The sequence below is a fragment of the Corythoichthys intestinalis genome, chromosome 1 (genome assembly GCF_030265065.1).
Source record: "Corythoichthys intestinalis isolate RoL2023-P3 chromosome 1, ASM3026506v1, whole genome shotgun sequence".
NCBI lineage: Eukaryota > Metazoa > Chordata > Actinopteri > Syngnathiformes > Syngnathidae > Corythoichthys > Corythoichthys intestinalis.
The window spans coordinates 6,900,872-6,917,918 of record NC_080395.1 but is presented as its reverse complement, the minus strand read 5'-3'; the positions used below and the strand labels follow the sequence as shown (position 1 = coordinate 6,917,918).

General features: G+C 41.0%; 1 protein-coding gene across 1 annotated transcript; it reads left to right on the top strand.

Moving 5' to 3' along the window:
- The first annotated feature begins 1,457 nt into the window (after nucleotides 1–1,457).
- On the top strand, nucleotides 1,458–14,204 carry LOC130928663 (NACHT, LRR and PYD domains-containing protein 12-like). Its single transcript, XM_057855759.1, has 9 exons — nucleotides 1,458–1,713; nucleotides 4,389–6,216; nucleotides 7,386–7,559; nucleotides 10,195–10,368; nucleotides 10,710–10,883; nucleotides 11,213–11,386; nucleotides 11,911–12,084; nucleotides 13,209–13,382; nucleotides 13,456–14,204. Exons 1-9 carry the CDS (start codon nucleotides 1,458–1,460, stop codon nucleotides 13,466–13,468), a joined length of 3,141 nt encoding a protein of 1,046 aa, XP_057711742.1. The 3' UTR covers nucleotides 13,469–14,204.
- The last annotated feature ends 2,843 nt before the right edge of the window (nucleotides 14,205–17,047 follow it).

The window sequence follows — 17,047 nt, the reverse complement described above, 5'->3', positions numbered from 1 at the left end:
ATGATTACCTGTACATGTGATCTCATTTTAGTTCGATTGGTCAAATGGTGGTCAGCTTTTCGCTAGATGATCAATTGTACCGTCTGGTCAGGAAGTTGATTCAGTTTTTCGACTTAAAAAGTAGGTGAATCCCTAGGAGCTTGCCCAATAAAGGCTTAGGCAAGCAACCGATTTTGGGTCCTAGGAAATAGTTTTTGCTGATCTTTGTCATCAGTGCTAAGGGTGTGTCAAGTGGTGGGGTGATTAAAAAAAAAAAAACTGACTTGGCTGATATCTCACCAGATATCGAGTCACATAAACGCGTAAGTTCTGTTATGAGTGGAATTGGACTGCGATAATAAAACTATAGACTTTAGCCTGTGCTAATATCTCACCATATATCTGGTCATAAATACAGCAATTGCTCAGAAATGTTGCGATCAAACCTCTTTGCAATCGAAAATATAGAATGACTGGTCATTTTGTCTTCATTCATTTCAAATATTTTCTACGTCAAAACAGGTTATTTTGTAGCTCAAAAAAAGTTAGCAATGAGTTCCTACCTCATGTCGTGTCGCTTTCCTGGGAAATGTCTTGTGTGATGTATCTCAAATGATTTACAAGCTGAAGTTACGATCAGCGATGAAAAGTTGTCATTCACAGATACCTGATCGATGGTCATCTCGCTCACACATTAACAAGGAGGAAGGATGGTTAGGTTAGAAATTTTGCTATTGGACCTCTTTGCAATAGAAGATATAGAATGATGGAATAATTTTGTCTTCATTCATTTCAAATATTTTATACATCACAACAGGTCATTTTGTGGCTAAAAAAACATTAGCAATGAGTGTCGCTTTCCCGGGAAATGTATTTTACGTCGTGTCACTCAGATGGTTTATAAGCTGAAGTTACGATAAGCGATGAAAAGTTGTCATTCACAGATGCCCGATCGACGGTCACCTCGCTCTCATATTAACAAGGAGGAAGGATGGTTCTAGACAGCGGGCAGAAAAAACTGCTGTTGGAAGTGCTGTTGCTGCCTCTAGTGCTCAGTTAAGGTATACTTGCATGGGGCTTATCGATTGCGCCGAAGTCATGAAAACGATCAATTCACAATGAGGCAACAACAATCAAAAGTAACGTGTAATCCAGGTGACTATTTGAAAAGTAGTGGAGTAAAAAGTATATACTGTATATCTGATGTAAAACGTATTGAATTAAAAGTAAAAAGTACCACTTCATTTTTGTACTCAAGTATAGATACACAAAAATGTACTCAAGTACATAGATGATACTTTTTCTTCGTTACATTCGACCACTGCTAAGAGAAATTAAGAAGATTGACCTGACATCGGTGTTTTGCGTCACGTCACTCAAACGGTTTATGAGCTGAAGTTACAATAAGTCAATAAAAGTTGTCATCTGTAGATACCTGATCAACGGTCAACTCCCTCACGTGTATATAAGTCAGAAGGATGGCTCTGGACAGCGGACGTAGGGACCTGCTGTGGAACACGCTGAGGGAGCTGGGGGAGGATGACTTTGAGTCCTTCAGGTTCCACACGGGCCTGCCTAGAAGCGTGCGTGAAAACACCTGCCGTGAGTACATTGCTGACAAGCTCTTGATTAAGCACGGTGAGAACACTCTGGATGAGACCGTCAAGATTCTGGAGAAGATCGAGAACAACGATTTGGCCGAGAAGCTGCGCAGTGACATGCTGAAAGTTAAAGGTTAGTCCCCGACACAGCTTCCTGTGGTAGAAAGCAGGTGATTTGAAAACCGTTGAAGCTAAACATGAAACGACCCGTAGCAAAAACTTTGTTGCTCATCTATTTCCCAATCTCAACTCCTGAGACATAACCATTGCTTCTCATTATGTGATCATTGGTTGCTGCTCTGTTGCTCCTAAGAGGCCCTTTAGGAACAATAGACTTTCTCTTTATCATCTGAGACATATCTGAGAATGGTGAGATCTTATCGAGAGCTCAACAATCGCTCTTCCTCATCTCATTTATTTCTTTGGAATGCATCACTGGAGCAATAGATGAGGTCATTTTTTTTAGGTCATTTTGAGCCACACATGAGAAACATGACAAATGATTAGGAATTAAAAATAAATCCTTAGTTCTTAAAAAAAAGTCATTGATCAGTGTTAACAGTACATTGATTTTTTTTCAGCACATGACTGCAGTTTATATGAATGAAAACAGTTCACTTAAAATAGAAATAAATGACATCATAAAATGAAATCGCTACTCCAACTAATCATTGGCGTGGTGTTTGTACAATGAGAGGAGTCTCCACATCTCAAAGAACGGGAGCGATTTCTCTCATTTCAACCCTTAACACTCTGAGCAATTTTTTTGAAATTAGGGTTTGATTTTACTATGCATATTTAAAAACCACCCTCCAAAAACGGTGCCTTGTTGCACATATTTTAATCTTAAATCATCAATCGTCATGAACTTTTTTTCCCCAGATTTCTTACATTTTAGAAAGTGTCATCACCAGCTTAAGTCGAAAAATTTCACATGCCAAATATGGATAATCACAAACATTGCTTGATGACTGATAAACTATAAATCTCAGTAAGGTTTTGACAACTGATCATAAAAATGGAACATCAACAAGCAGCAACAACGGCAGCGTCTGACATCGCGCACGACCAATCAGTGTCTTAACCCCCGAGTGTTTTATTTTTTTCGTATCAGAGAATGTCGGGTGTTGGTTGGTTGGTTGGTTGGTCCGTCCATCCCGTGCCACTCAAGCGCCCGAAAACAACGCAAGCGGGCACGGTTAACGTAGCAATATGTCTCCATTTTTCTTAACAGACTAATGAGAGTTGAAAGGCGACATTGTCAAGAGCAAACAATTATTTCACGTCAGCATTTGACGTTCTGAGACGAGGGGACGACAGAGGAGCTGACTGGATTATTTATTTATTAATACCAGTGGGAAAAAAATGATATTTCAATCAGATCATCTTAATACTCAGGGAGTATTAGGGAGTCCCACCAGGGACTCTGCTGAAGAAAGTACACGTCCAGGCCATAACACATTCTCCCACTCCTCTTCTGGATCATCCAAATGCGCTCTAGTGAACCGCAGACGGGCCTGGACGTGTACTTTCTTCAGCAGGGGGACACGTCTGGCAGTGCAGGATTTGAGTCCTTGGCGGTGCATTGTGTTACTGATAGTAGTCTTTGTTACTGTGGTCCTAGCTCTCTGTAGGTCATTCACTAGGTTCCCCCGTGTGGTTCTGGGATTTTTGCTCACCGTTCTTGTTATCATTTTGACGCCACGGGGTGAGGAGGGAGTTGAAAGTCTATGTTGCCCAACAACAGCCCCAAAACATCACTGCTCTAGAGGAGATCTGCATGGAGAAATGGGCCAAAATACCAGCAGCAGTGTGTGAAAAGCTTGAGAAGAGTTACAGAAAACGTTTGGCCTCCGTTATTGCCAACAAAGGGTACATAACAAAGTGTTGAGATGAACTTTTGGTATTGACCAAATACTTATTTTCCACCATGATTTGCAAACAAATTCTCTAAAATCAAACAATGTGATTTTCTGTTGTTTTTTTCCCACATTCTGGCCTTAATGGTTGAGGTTTACCCATGTTGACAATTACAGGCCTCTCTAATATTTTCAAGTGGGAGAACTTGCACAATTAGTGGTTGACTAAATACTTATTTGCCCCACTGTATATGTTATCAAGATCATGCACGAGAAAGTCTGTGCGCCCCCGCGCCCATTCCCCCAAAAAGGAAAATGTTTAACCGTGTCCTAAATCAAAATGCAAGAAAGAGAAATAACTTTGATCCCATAGAAATATGACAGACGCTCCATTGCTATTGCAGCTGGGTGGGAAGTCAGACGAGGCGAAAAAAGAATGATATTGTCTGTCACTCACTTCTGAATCTACGACGAACGGCCAATGAGGAGCCTGCGTGTAAGATGGGGAGGGACCAAGCAATGTCATTTCCCGTTCAGTTATATTGCTAAGCGGTCTATGGTCATTCGTTTGGAAACGTCACTTCCTGTTCACTAACTGAATTTTTCATTTGGGCGGGTGTTGGTGGGGAGGTGAGGGGGCGAACGATTCAGTGAACGATTTGTTTGAACGAGTTTTTTTACTGAATGAACCGGAATGGATTCGTTTCCTCATGTGAACGACATATCCCGTCACTACTTGGAGCTCTGGCAAAGGGTCGATCTGAAAAGTGAAACAAAATATATATCGTATCGTTAACGAATAGCCATTTTCAAACTATTTTTAAATTCACACACAAGTATCACATAAAAGTCAAATATAATAATGTAACGTCATAATCTATCAATAAATATTTAGGTGTGGAATGGAACTGTTTTGTCCTTAACTGCTGTCACTGCTGCTTTCTTGCAGGCGCCGACTTCTCCGTCCACGATGACGATCAGATTGCCAGATTGAAGAGGGAGCTCCAAGACAACCTGCGGCGTTTATACAGCTTTGCTTCCGAGGGCAACACCGAGCGCTGGCAGCAGCAGCAGCCCTTGGAGAACGTCTACACGCAGCTAGACATTACCTACGGGGCAGACGTCAGCCCGGACGGGCGGCATGAAGTCCTCCAGATGGAAACGTGTGACGGCGCGGCCAAGCAGTCGATCCTGCCGTGCGACATCTTCAAAAGCCCCGACGGGAACCGGCGACCGATACGTACGATGCTCACCGTCGGCTTCGCGGGAATAGGAAAAACCTTCCTGATTCAAAAGTTTGTCTGGGACTGGGCCAGCGGTAGTGCTAACCAGGACGTGGACTTCATATTTCCTTTCACCTTCCGCGAGTTAAACATGGAGAAAGGGGAGAGCTTTACGTTGGCCGAATTGATCCAAACTTTTGCCTGCGGAGACAGTCACATGCGCGAGAGACTGAACGAGATATTTATCTATCTGCAAACTTCTGGGAAGCAGGACTTTGAAAGCAGCGGGATCAAGATCTTGTTTATCCTCGACGGACTGGACGAGTGCAACTTCAAAATCGACTTGAAGAAAGCGAGGAAAGTGAACAAGAACGTGAAGGAAAGCTACCCGCTAGAAGTACTGCTGGCGTATCTCATCAAAGGGAACCTGCTTCCGTGCGCCAGGGTTTGGATCACCACGCGGCCCGCGGCAGCCCGCGATATCCCCGCCGACCTCATCGACAGCAGAACAGAGGTGGGAGGATTCAGCGATTCCCGGAGGCTGGAGTACTTCAGGAAAAGGTTCCCAAATGAGGAGCGTGTCATTGAGCACATTCGGAAATCTCGCACCATCTTCATCATGTGCCATATTCCCATCTTCTGCTGGCTCACCGCCACAGTTCTTCAGGTTCATTTGGACAAAGGGAAGGAGGGAGAGCTTCCCACAACGCTGACTGACATGTACTCAGCGTTTATTGGTCACCACCTGGAAAACTCCAAGGAGAGAAATACAGCGGAGTACATCCCTGACGTGAAAGCGCTCGCCAAACTGGCCTTTGACCACACCATGAATCAGTGTCAGATCTTCTACGAGAAAGACCTGGAGGACAGCTGCTTTGATTACAGCCAAGCAGCAAAACACTGCGGTTTATTCACAGAGGTCTTTAAGGAGATCCATCCGCTCAAAAGCAAGAAACAAAAGATGTTTCAGTTTATCCACCTCACCATCCAGGAGTATCTGGCCGCACTGTACGTAAAGATGTGTTTCTTCCACGACAACAAGAACGTACTGGATACATCAAGATGGAAAAAATTGTTCATGCCTGTTAAGCGGAAGACAATCACTGAGGTCCACAAGTCAGCTCTCCAGAGAGCCTCGGAAAGTGAAGGAAACCTGGATATGTTCCTCCGCTTCCTCGTTGGTCTTTCATTGCAGTGCAACCAGGAAATAGTAGGGGCACTGCTGAAGGTTCCTCATGACTGGGAGCAAAGCAAGTCAAAGACAGTCGAGTTGATCAAGGAAAGGATCAAACAGAACACTCCAGAGAAGAATGTCAACTTGTTCTACTGCCTAAACGAGCTGAAGGACGACTCCTTGCTGAAGCAGATCCAGTATCAACTAGGTTCAGGTCGTTTGTCCAGGCGTCAAATGTCAAATGACATGTGGTCGGCCCTGGCCTTCTTCTTACTTACAGACGACAAAACCATGAAGTCCTTTTGTCTTGCCAACTACTCCCGATCGCCTTTGGGACTCGAAAAGCTGCTGTTGGTGGTCAAGGCTTCTCAAAAATCAGAGTAAGTTCTCTAAAGTGAAATGAAGTGGACTCTGAAAATTCCAAAAGCACAATGGCAAATCCAAGAAGAAGTGCACAAAACACAAACAAAACAACTAAAAATTATGAAACAATCAAAAATCACAAAACAGATGGATTAAAAAAAAAAAAAACACTAATACAAATCTCATACCCACACACACAAAAACAAATTAAAACACAATTGCTTGTCAGAAGACGCGACAACAAATCGGAAAACAAAACAAAATCACCTCATTCACTCCCAAAAATGTGTTCATACATTTTTGGAACACTCAAGTTTACTACCAAAACGTATAGAAACAAGAATTGAGGATTTTTAACTGCTCATAACTGAAGAACGGAAAAGTGTAGAAAAACGTCTTTTACTGATGAAAGATTGGAATCGACTTGTTCTTTTATGTTTAGCCATGAAACCCAATATTCTGTAGTGCTTGACAGATCAGCCAAAATCAGTGTAAATGAACAAAAAGCTATGGTTTCTGAAAAATGTCTGAGAACCAGAAATGGTTGGCACTGATGGCGAAGTTGACTCGTGGCTGTTTGGACGAGTGGAAAGATAACTATATAACCACGTCTATTGCTACTTTTGAAGTGATGATGACAGTGTGATTCATTGCAAAGACTTCATGCGATTACTTGAGATGAACACATTTAATTGTTGCCTAACCCTAATTTCAATGTGTGTAATGCCTAAACTAAGTCAGTGACATCAGCAAAGACGGTAAGAAATTGCAAACAAAAAGCTGGGTCAGTGTAACAGGTTTACCTAAAGTTCATCCTGAAACAGTAGGAAATCCAAAATCTTGAAAAATCTCAAATGGGTCAAAATTTGGGTTCAATCCAATCTATAATCTTGAAAAAAAGAAAAAGACTACGATTCACACATCGTGGTTGTACGAGATAAACATCCTTCTTGACGACATCCAAAACAAACACTGCGTCCATCCAGCACAAGTAATGTTGGTGATATTATCACGGGAAAATAGAATGCATAATGTCTTTGGATTTTGTCATTTGCTCTTTATTTTTTGTTGTCTTGTTTTGTATCTTGAAATATAATCTATTATATTTTTTCAAAGCACCATACCATAGTCAGCAGAAGTTAGGTTTGGCTCACTCTCACGACTTCCTCCTTCCTGTGTTCTCCAGTCTAAGTAAATGTTGGCTTGACAAAGGCAGCTGTTACCTGCTGGCTTCCGTTCTCAGTTCTCCATCCAATCTGAGGCATCTGGACCTGAGCTCCAACTACAACGTGTCGGACGAGGAAGTCGAGATCCTCTCAAAAGGACTGGCTAGCCCACACTGCAACTTAGAAGTCCTCACGTAAGGAGCTCTTCCACTTAGAAATCTACCTCCAGTTCGTAATCTTCCGCGGATACGGTTGACTTATTGAATGAATCACCGTTGCTACTATCCAAGGACAATGGCCAAAATATACCGGACACGTCTTTGGTCCGGGTATAGCAAGATAGAGCATTGGAGCCAATGCGTTTCCATTCTATCCTATCGTTCAAAGTATAGTGGCCGCGTCAGTGCTCCGGATTGACTGCGGACCAACTCCAGCGTGCCAGAGCCTGACGGATGGTTTAGACTATTTTCTATTTTTGCCGGACAAGCATCCGTCAAAATGGGCAGAGCAAGGCCTGGAATCAAAAGCCCAGTTGCTTATTCACCGTAAAAAAACCTGCAAACATGGACAAAAGCTTCATCGTGGAGGTGGAAAGTCACAATGTGATTTATGATGCAGCAGATCATTAAAAAGGAAGCTGCAGCAGAAGCTATGAGGATTGACTGTGAGTTATTATGCAAGGTGTGTAATTTAAAACAGAAATGGTGTCACAAACTCATGGTAAAAGCAAAAAAAAATTTGGGAAAAAAATTGTTCAGTCAAATCAAGTCCACCTCTCTCTCTGCTTCTCTGATGAGTACAGACTCCGTGTGTTTGTCGTTGTTTATAATGCCACATTTGCGTGCTTAATTACCCGAGGTCTCTTGACGGGATGGAATTGCCGGACCGCAGCTGTAGGCAGCCACTTTTTTTTTTTTGGGCCAATTTTTGACAAACTGTGTAGTGCCCAGTCAACGCGGCCAGTATATTTTGGCACTAAGGCAGTCACAATTTTATTTTGATTAGAACCTCCTCCAATTTAACCAGGTTCCTTTCCCGACATCAGGCAATTATCTCATTTTCATTCAAAAAAAATGTTTTTCCCGCCAAGTTTACATCATTTTTCATTCCTCCAAAATTTAGTTGAATGCTTTTGAAGGCCTGATTTTTCACAAAATCCATTTCATGACTTTTAATGCTTTTTAATCACCCGAATAAACCGTGTATTAGTAAAGGGAAAGGCAGACACAATTGTCATGCCTTTGTGTTGAAATGATAAAGAATTAATAATTTAATAAGATACTTAAAATTGTAAAAGTTAATTAAAAAATAAATATTGTTGTCCAAAGGTTTCATCTGAAAAGCTTTGGGAGTGAGACCTATCCTTTTCTAGCAAAAGTGCATTTATGCTGAGGGCCAGAGCATCTGTTGCATTGAACAATCTTTGACGCCAACCTTTTTTCCTCTTTTCAAACACGTTTCTCAGCGCCCGTGAGGCTTATTAGTAACATCGACGAACTTGCTCTGCCAGCTAAGCCTAGGCTAGCCTTCGTCTTTGGAAGTTTTTACTTAGTTTGTATATTGAGTTTGAAAGAAAAATGTATTTTTCTCTTTGAGGCGAACTTTTTCACTATCCATTGATTTCACTGAGACATTCTGTTGTGTTTCTGCTAAGCTACTCACACGTTGGAAGATATTATTGTATTACATTTTGAATGTACCGTAATTTCCCGAATATAAGGCGCACCCGTGTATAATGCGCACCCCAAATTTACTTGTAAAATCTAGGGAAAATTATTGTACCCGTTTATAACGCGCACCCTAATTTTAGCACCAATAAATAGAAGAATACAAGAAAACAGAGCTTGTGTACAGATACAGAGATGTCATTTTACTGACTGGTGAAACACAGCTCAAGCATAGCACATTGGTAGTTCAAAACATTAACGTGAACTGACAGTATTTACGGTAATAATATGATTTGACAACTTCTCCAACTTACCAGAATCTAGGAGAAAACAAAACAGATGTGACTTTTCTTATAAAGGCTGCTGTATAACTTGCTCGTTTCCTCATGATGAATAAATGTTTCTTCCATGGATTGATACGGTAAAACGAAAGTGAGAACGTAAGTCGGAAATCCGTGAGAGCTTATAGCTGTCAGCACGACATTAGTAACAAAAGGAACTATTGTTATTTGGGTTTGAGTTTCCCGAGGGACCGATATAGTTGACGGACACACGAAGTGTGTGTCCTTACATTTGTTATAGTCCGAATTGCGGAGCTGCAATAAACGTAGACTCAAATGAGTTCAAGAAACTAAATTCTGTGCTTTATGAAGAGTGAAAAAAGCAGAATTTAACACAGACGAAATCATTTGGCCGATTAGAGTGAAGTATTACCGAAACAAAACGGTGACGTCACGTACCGTAATGGTCGACAACGGGTGGCCGCATACGTTTCTTCAACACAACGTGGCCGTGTCAATGAAAAAAATCGGTTTATATATATATATGTAATACATATATATTTCTGTCTCCATCCATGTACCCGTTTATAATGCGCACCATGAGTTTACCAGTTGATTTTGGGGGAAAAAAGTGCGCGTTATATTCGGGAAATTACGGTATTCATTTGTATTTTAGTTACCAACAAACTATTTGAGACCTCCATAAACCCAAGAAAAGTACGCCTTGTCTCTGAAGAGTTTCATTTTTTGGTTTGCTGGCTGTAGAGCAACACATGTCACGTGTTGTGAAGACAGCACAACAATGTTACTTCCATCAGAACCGTCATCACTTTAACCAATGTTCCATTCTGGACTTGAGGCAGTTATCTCATTTGTTGCAGGCTGTCATGGTGCAGGATCACGAGTAAAGGATGTGTTTCATTGGCTGAGGCTCTCAAGGTAACACCCTCCCATCTTCAAGAGCTAGACCTGACCAGGAACAATGTGTCAGATGATGGGGTCGAGATCCTCTCGAAAGGACTGGCCAGCCCACACTGCATCTTACAAATCCTCAAGTAAGGAGGTCCTTCAGTTCGTAATCTTCAATGAATCTGGTCAACTAATCAAAAGAATCAGTGATGCCGTTAGCAGCAACTCTAATAAAATTTGTAATAATAATAAATGAATAAAAAAATCCTGTCAAGTTTACATAATTTTTAATGCCTCAAACATGGAGTTGAATGCTTTTTAAGGCCTGGATTTTCACAAAGAAACGGTTAATGAGTTTGGATGCTTTTAAATGACGCCCATCAACCCTGTATTAGTCAAGGAAAAGGCAAACACGATGTTACTTTGAGCAAACATTCACCACTCTTACCGGGTTCCCTTCTTCATGCAATTATCTCATTTATTGCAGTCTGGAACACTGCAGGATCACCAGTAGAGGATGTGTTTCATTGGCTGAGGCACTGAAGGTAACCTCCTCACATCTTCAAGAGCTGGACCTGAACGGGAACAATCTGTCGGGTGAAGGGGTTGAGATCCTCTCGAAAGGACTGGCCAGCCCACACTGCATCTTAAAAGTCCTCAAGTAAGGAGATATAACAGTTCGTAATCTTCCATGGATCCCCTTAACTACTCAAAGGAATCACTAGTGCTATTACCAGCAACTCTCATAAATTATGTCCCAAAAATGTTTTTAACTGTTAAGTTTCCGTAAAGTTTAATGCCTCAAACATTTAGTTTAATGCTTTTTAAGGCCTGAATTCTCACAAAAAAACAGTTGAGTTAGGATGCTTTTAAAGGACACCCATCAACCCTGTATTAGTCAAGGAAAAGGCAAACATGATGTCACTTTGAGCAAACATTCACCACTTTTACCAGGTTCCCTTCTTCATACAATTATCTCATTTGTTGCAGGCTGTCATGGTGCAGCATCACGAAGAAAGGATATGTTTCATTGGCTGAGGCACTGAAGGTAAACCCCTCCCATCTTCAAGAGCTGGACCTGAGCAGGAACGATCTGTCGGATGAAGGGGTCGAGATCCTCTCGAAAGGACTGGCCAGCCCACACTGCATCTTAAAAGTCCTCAAGTAAGGAGATATAACAGTTCGTAATCTTCCATGGATCCCGTTAACTAATCAAAGGAATCACTGCTGCTATTAGCAGCAACTCTCATAAATTATGTAAAACAAAAAAACAACAACAAAAAAGTTTTTTTTAACAGTCAAGTTTCCCTAAATTTTATTCTTTGAGGGGGTGGCACGGCTCAGTAGTAGAGTAGCTGTCCCACAACCCAGAGGATGTGGGTTCAGTTCTCTCACCCGATGAACTCACCTAAGTATCCTTGAGCAAGATACTGAACCCCACATTGCTCCAGGTGCTGCGTCACCAGTAGGTGGATGGCTTTGGGAGCCTTTTAACACCATTTACCATTTTTAATGCTTTTTAAGGCCTGAATTTTCACCCCCAAAAAACTGTTAGAGTTTTAATGCTTTTTAATGACAAACCTGTATTAGTCAAGGAAAAGGAAGACACAATATTACTTTCAGCAGAACCTTCATCACTTTAAGCAGGTTCCCTTTTTGACTTCAGGCAATTATCTCATTTGTTGCAGGCTGTCATGGTGCAGCATCACTCAGCGAGGTTGCATTTCATTGGCTGAGGCACTGAAGGTAACCACCTCCCATCTTCAAGAGCTGGACCTGAGCTACAACTATCTGCCGGATGAAGGGGTTGAGATCCTCTCGAAAGGACTGGCCAGCCCACACTGCATCTTAAAAATCCTTAAGTAAGGAGCTCCTTCAGTTCGTCATCTAGGAATCACTGCTGCGATTAGCATAACTGGAATCAATTATGTTAAAAAAAAAAATCATGTCAAGTTTACATAATTTGAAAGGCTTTGAAACATTTAGTTGAATCCTTTTTAAAGCCCCAATTTTCACAAAATCCATTTAATGACTTCATGCTTTTTAATGACCTGCATCAACCCTGTATCAGTCAAGGAAAAGGCAGACACAATGTTACTTTCAGCTAGAGGCGCACGATAATTATCGGTCCGATAATAGGAATTATGACGTCATCCCAATAAATCCGATAAGAATATATGTTATCGGGCCTATTCATAATATTTTTGCCATATTGTCGGATATGGATGTGTGCGTTGGTTTCCACTCCTGTTTTGCCAGTATGCAGTTTTATTACTGTTCTAGAGGCTGCATTTTTCCTTCACTGAGTTATAAACCTTACTATGGCAATTAGCGAATGTTTGCACTTTACAGTGTTATGTTTACAAGCTCTCGAGAAGTCTTTTGGTTATTGATATGTAATTGCCCGGTTAAGAAAGTTGTTCCATGGACCAAAACGACAGAAGTCTCCTCTCCTGTTGCACCAAATATTTTATCTGCTGACAAAGCACAATACCTGTTGGGTTTATGTTTGTTAAGCATCGGTGTTCATTGTTCAGGGGAACACATCGTCAATGATATTGACTGATTGTGATTGACTCAAATTATATATATCATTAGATATTTATTATATTATAATTTTAGAATTTTTTGAAAAATGAATATTGACAGTTTATTTGGAGTCAAAACTGTTTTTGTCTTTGTTTTGTTCATTATAATAATGTTCATGTCGTCATGAAAATTCTGGTTCAGTAAAGGCAAATCTATATTGAATCAATCACTAGTATTTTTGACCTACATTTGTTCAAAAACTCAGGTGAATATACAGTACATTGAAAAAAATGTATATATATTATCGGATATTGTATCGGTATCGGCCTTGAGGTGCAGGAAGTTATCGGTATCGGTTTCAAAAAATGGATATCGTGCACCCCTACTTTCAGCAGAACCTTCATCACTTTCAGCAGGTTCCCTTCTTGACTAAAGGGAATCATCTCATTTGTTGCAGGCTGTCATGGTGCGGGATCGCAGATACAGGATGCATTTCATTGGCCAAGGCTCTCAAGTTAAACCCCTCCCATCTTCAAGAGTTGAATCTCAGGGACAATCGAATAGAGGAAAAAGGAAAGAGGGTCTTATTGGACATCAAGGAGGATCCCAGCTATAGCCTGAAGACGGTCAAGTAAGATCTAAACAATGTTGCTTTTCAGAGTGTAAATTCATGTTCAATACCGATTGTTTGTGTCTTTCTTCAGATTTAACGACTAGGAATAAGAACAACGTTTGGTCCTTGGCGTCAAGAAGGGCGAGTCATTCCAAATGTTCATTATGAGAAGACGTCGAGTCTATTTGATCTCCTTCAGATTTAGACCAGGTGTCGGCGCTACGGACTAAGCGGTCTCGCTCACAGAATTCGGGGAGGTCGTCGTCGGGTTCTTTGCAGCCACATGGAGGTGGAGTTCAGGGGGAAGGTCTACGACGTTCCCACCAAACAGCTGGCAGTTTTTTTCATCCATTTGTACTGGGAGGGGTTGTCCAAAAGGATTGGACTTTGAGCACCGTCAATGGCAGCCAATGAGTCAATGAGAAATCGATATTTATCGGTATCGGATTTGCGCGTGTGTAAATGCTGGGTTGTGACGAACATGACATGCTCCTATTTTGAAATGTTCACCGGAAGTATGTTCGCTGAACCGCTAACAGGAAGATTTACACTCCGCAAAAAAAAGCTCTTTTTGTCATTGCATGTAGTGTCAGTAATCTTTTTTTTCTCCTTTTTTTTTGTTTACAAATGCTGTTAAGCAGCCATTTTTTATATTTGAAACGTCACCTTTTAAACGCAAATTTGCGTTTTGGAGGAGATTTCCAATGTTTTATAGCAGGCTAAAGTAGGTTGTCTTTTTTCCTGTCAGCCTCAATGTAGCAATGCTAACGTTTACAGTGTTTAATATAGATGTGTTTCCTTGTTTTGTATGTCTGAACTTTAATTCTACGGCGTGTGGATGACCAATAAAAATCTGTGAAAAGAACTGCAGGCATGAAAATGGGTCAGGGGTTAAAAAGGTGAGAAGGGTGTGGAGGGAATATGTTCCAGTACACTGTACACCCCAACAAAATATTGAGCTCTGTCGACCCACACTGTGTTTCAGCAGGGCCGTGCAGAGACCGGTGGAGGGGCGGGTGCTCGTAGATCAAAAGGGGCACATGAACAAGTATTTAATACACCTTAAAACAACATAACTTCAATTTTAACCAGCTTTAGATAATAATTGCCTGCGACTGTGACATATTTTAATTGGGAGGGGGCAACAGTGAATAGAAATCAAAACTGTCATCCACACTTTCTGGCTGTGACTCAGTCAGTCTGCCTCTTTTCTTCCTTCAACCTCTGCATCAAAACTTCCTTCCTCAACTTGTTCATCTGAGAACAAACCACGTCAGATGGTCACTGAGCCACCAACAGCACAGTTTTCTCAAAACTATGATTTCATTATTATCCATACTTAACAACTCTAGCACCTAATGATTAATAAAGCAATGACATAAAATCTTATAGAAAAATAACACTGTAATTGTGTTTATAATTGTATTTAATACCAGACTATCCTTGCAAGCTTGTTCTTACCAGGTCTGCTATTCACCCAGCTGATGAGGTATCCCCTGCCTTTAGCAGCCTCATCCAACTCCTTTTTTTTTATCCCTCATTCTCCTTTCCCTATGAGGCATGTCTATGCAATGAAATATAAATATTTTTTTTAAAAAAAGACTCCCCGGCGGCTTTTAGTTTTAAAGCTTTCTTAATTTCTTTCTCTCTCAATAACGATGGAAGTAGATTTGTGTTATTATTCAATCAAAAAACAAAGTTACTTCTATCAAAAACAAAGTTCCTTCAATCAAAATACAGTATAAACTTTTAATCCCCAAAAAGTCACTTCAATAAATAAATTTGTTTTTGATTGCAAAAATAAATTTGAGACAAAAAAAGCATTTGAAAACTATTTTTCTTGATTGAAACAAATGTTTCCATTGAAGTAATGTTGTTTTGTGTTTGGGCCACATTTTGGCCAGGACATTTGTCTCTTTATTATTCACACATATAAGTTGCATCAAACAAAAAAATATATATAAAAAGAAAAACTTTGCACATGTGTCAATCACCGTTTAACAAAGCCTGAGAGGGTTTGAGTAGACTCACTATGAAGCATTTAATAAAGCCAAGCATTTTCTTACTACTTTATTCTTGTTTAAAAATAATTCGGTGGGGCAGTAACATGTTTAAAACTTATCATAATTCTTACATTTTGAAGTGCTTGAAAAGCATTTATAAATGATACTTTGGTGAAAAAAGTGAAAAAACATGTCTTATCTTTTTTCCAATGTAAAATCTGAATAAATACATTGAACACGCACAAAAAAATGGGGGGGGGGCTACTTCGCAGTTTTCACTTATTGCGGCGGGTTGTGGTCCCCATTAACCGCGAAAAACGAGGGATCCCTGTATTTCTGAAAAGCTTTAAGAAGCAAGAGTCATTCCCACCAGTCGTCGGGCCGGTGTTGTGCCGACACCGGCCGTCAGCTCAAGTCCCGAAAATAACGCGTCTCAGGCGGACGACGGGAGCGATACGAGGCGCCCCCCTCCATCCGAGAGCATGCCGCTTAATTTGACTCAGCAGTGCGTTTCTTCGTTTATATTACCGCTAAATACACAAGCTTGACGCCAATTTAACGGGAGCTATTTTTTTTTCATGGGAAATTTGGCTAGCTCTGGCAGTGTTCAACGCAAGCTGCAACGAATGGCAGTAACTTTTTTATATCGCAAAATGTGAAAACGATTGAAACCATTACTCACCAAATTCAATCTGCTGGCAAATACAGGCAAGTGTGTATGCTGCGCTCTGGTCTGCCCCGGTGTGGATAAGGCCTGCTTTTTGTTTTCGCAGCTTTGCAATGCAACGAAAGGCTCTCTGAGCACTCCATGTACAGTAAGGAGTGCGTGCGTTTGGAATAATGGAACGCAGCTTGGGCCGATGATTGGTTCTCGTCAGCGAAGCATCTAGAAGGATTTGCTGACTGTCTTTTTAAAAGAACCGATTTCTTAAGTGCTCAGTTTACGTACTAAGTTAATCACATGATGATGATAATAATAATTAAATAAAATCTCCCGACCCCCCCCCCCCCCCCCTCCCAAAAAGATTTTCTCCTCGGATCTATGCAATTCACGTAGGTCGCCCTTTTTGACTTCAAAACGGCGAATTTCGCCGAAAGGTGAGAGATTTTCATGCCTGGAACTGGAGTCTCATATGCCATCAACACGCACGTGTACAAGCACGCACGCAGCGATAAAACGCAGCCGTGAAAATGACCGCCCTCATTTTTATTTACCGTTCGATAAATGGACTCTTGGCATATCGTGACAGGCAATAAAACTTGTCGTTAGTGAGTCAGATGGATTTACAATCTGCCAGTTACTGTGGCCTTCCAAAATTACAACGAGGTGACGGTGCTTCAAGTGTTCATTCACGGCCGACGTGCAGCCAAGCTTGGCACTTAAGACAGGACACAACAGTGTACCCGCCTTTGTTTGGGTGAAATAAGTCAATTTTTTGGCCACTGTGGTGCACTTTTTTGGCTTTGTGCCGCTTTCGCAGCTGGCATACCAAGCGTCCGACATTAAAAAGATCTCCCGACCCCCCATTAAAGGGATCCTCTATTTTTAAGACAAGTAATTCTTAAAAGATAAATGTTAGTATGTGTTATAATAATTTGATATTATAACCCCTTTTAATGTTTTTAATAAAGTTTGTAAAGTTATTTTAAGTGATAGGTCGCCATTCTTGTTACGTCGCA

Bases quoted from the DNA above. Each gene is read 5' to 3' on its own strand.
- LOC130928663 (XM_057855759.1), top strand. From the start codon at position 1,458: ATGGCTCTGGACAGCGGACGTAGGGACCTGCTGTGGAACACGCTGAGG. The intron at 1,714-4,388 runs GTTAGTCCCCGA...GCTTTCTTGCAG, and splicing joins TGACATGCTGAAAGTTAAAG to GCGCCGACTTCTCCGTCCAC. The intron at 6,217-7,385 runs GTAAGTTCTCTA...TGTGTTCTCCAG, and splicing joins AAGGCTTCTCAAAAATCAGA to TCTAAGTAAATGTTGGCTTG.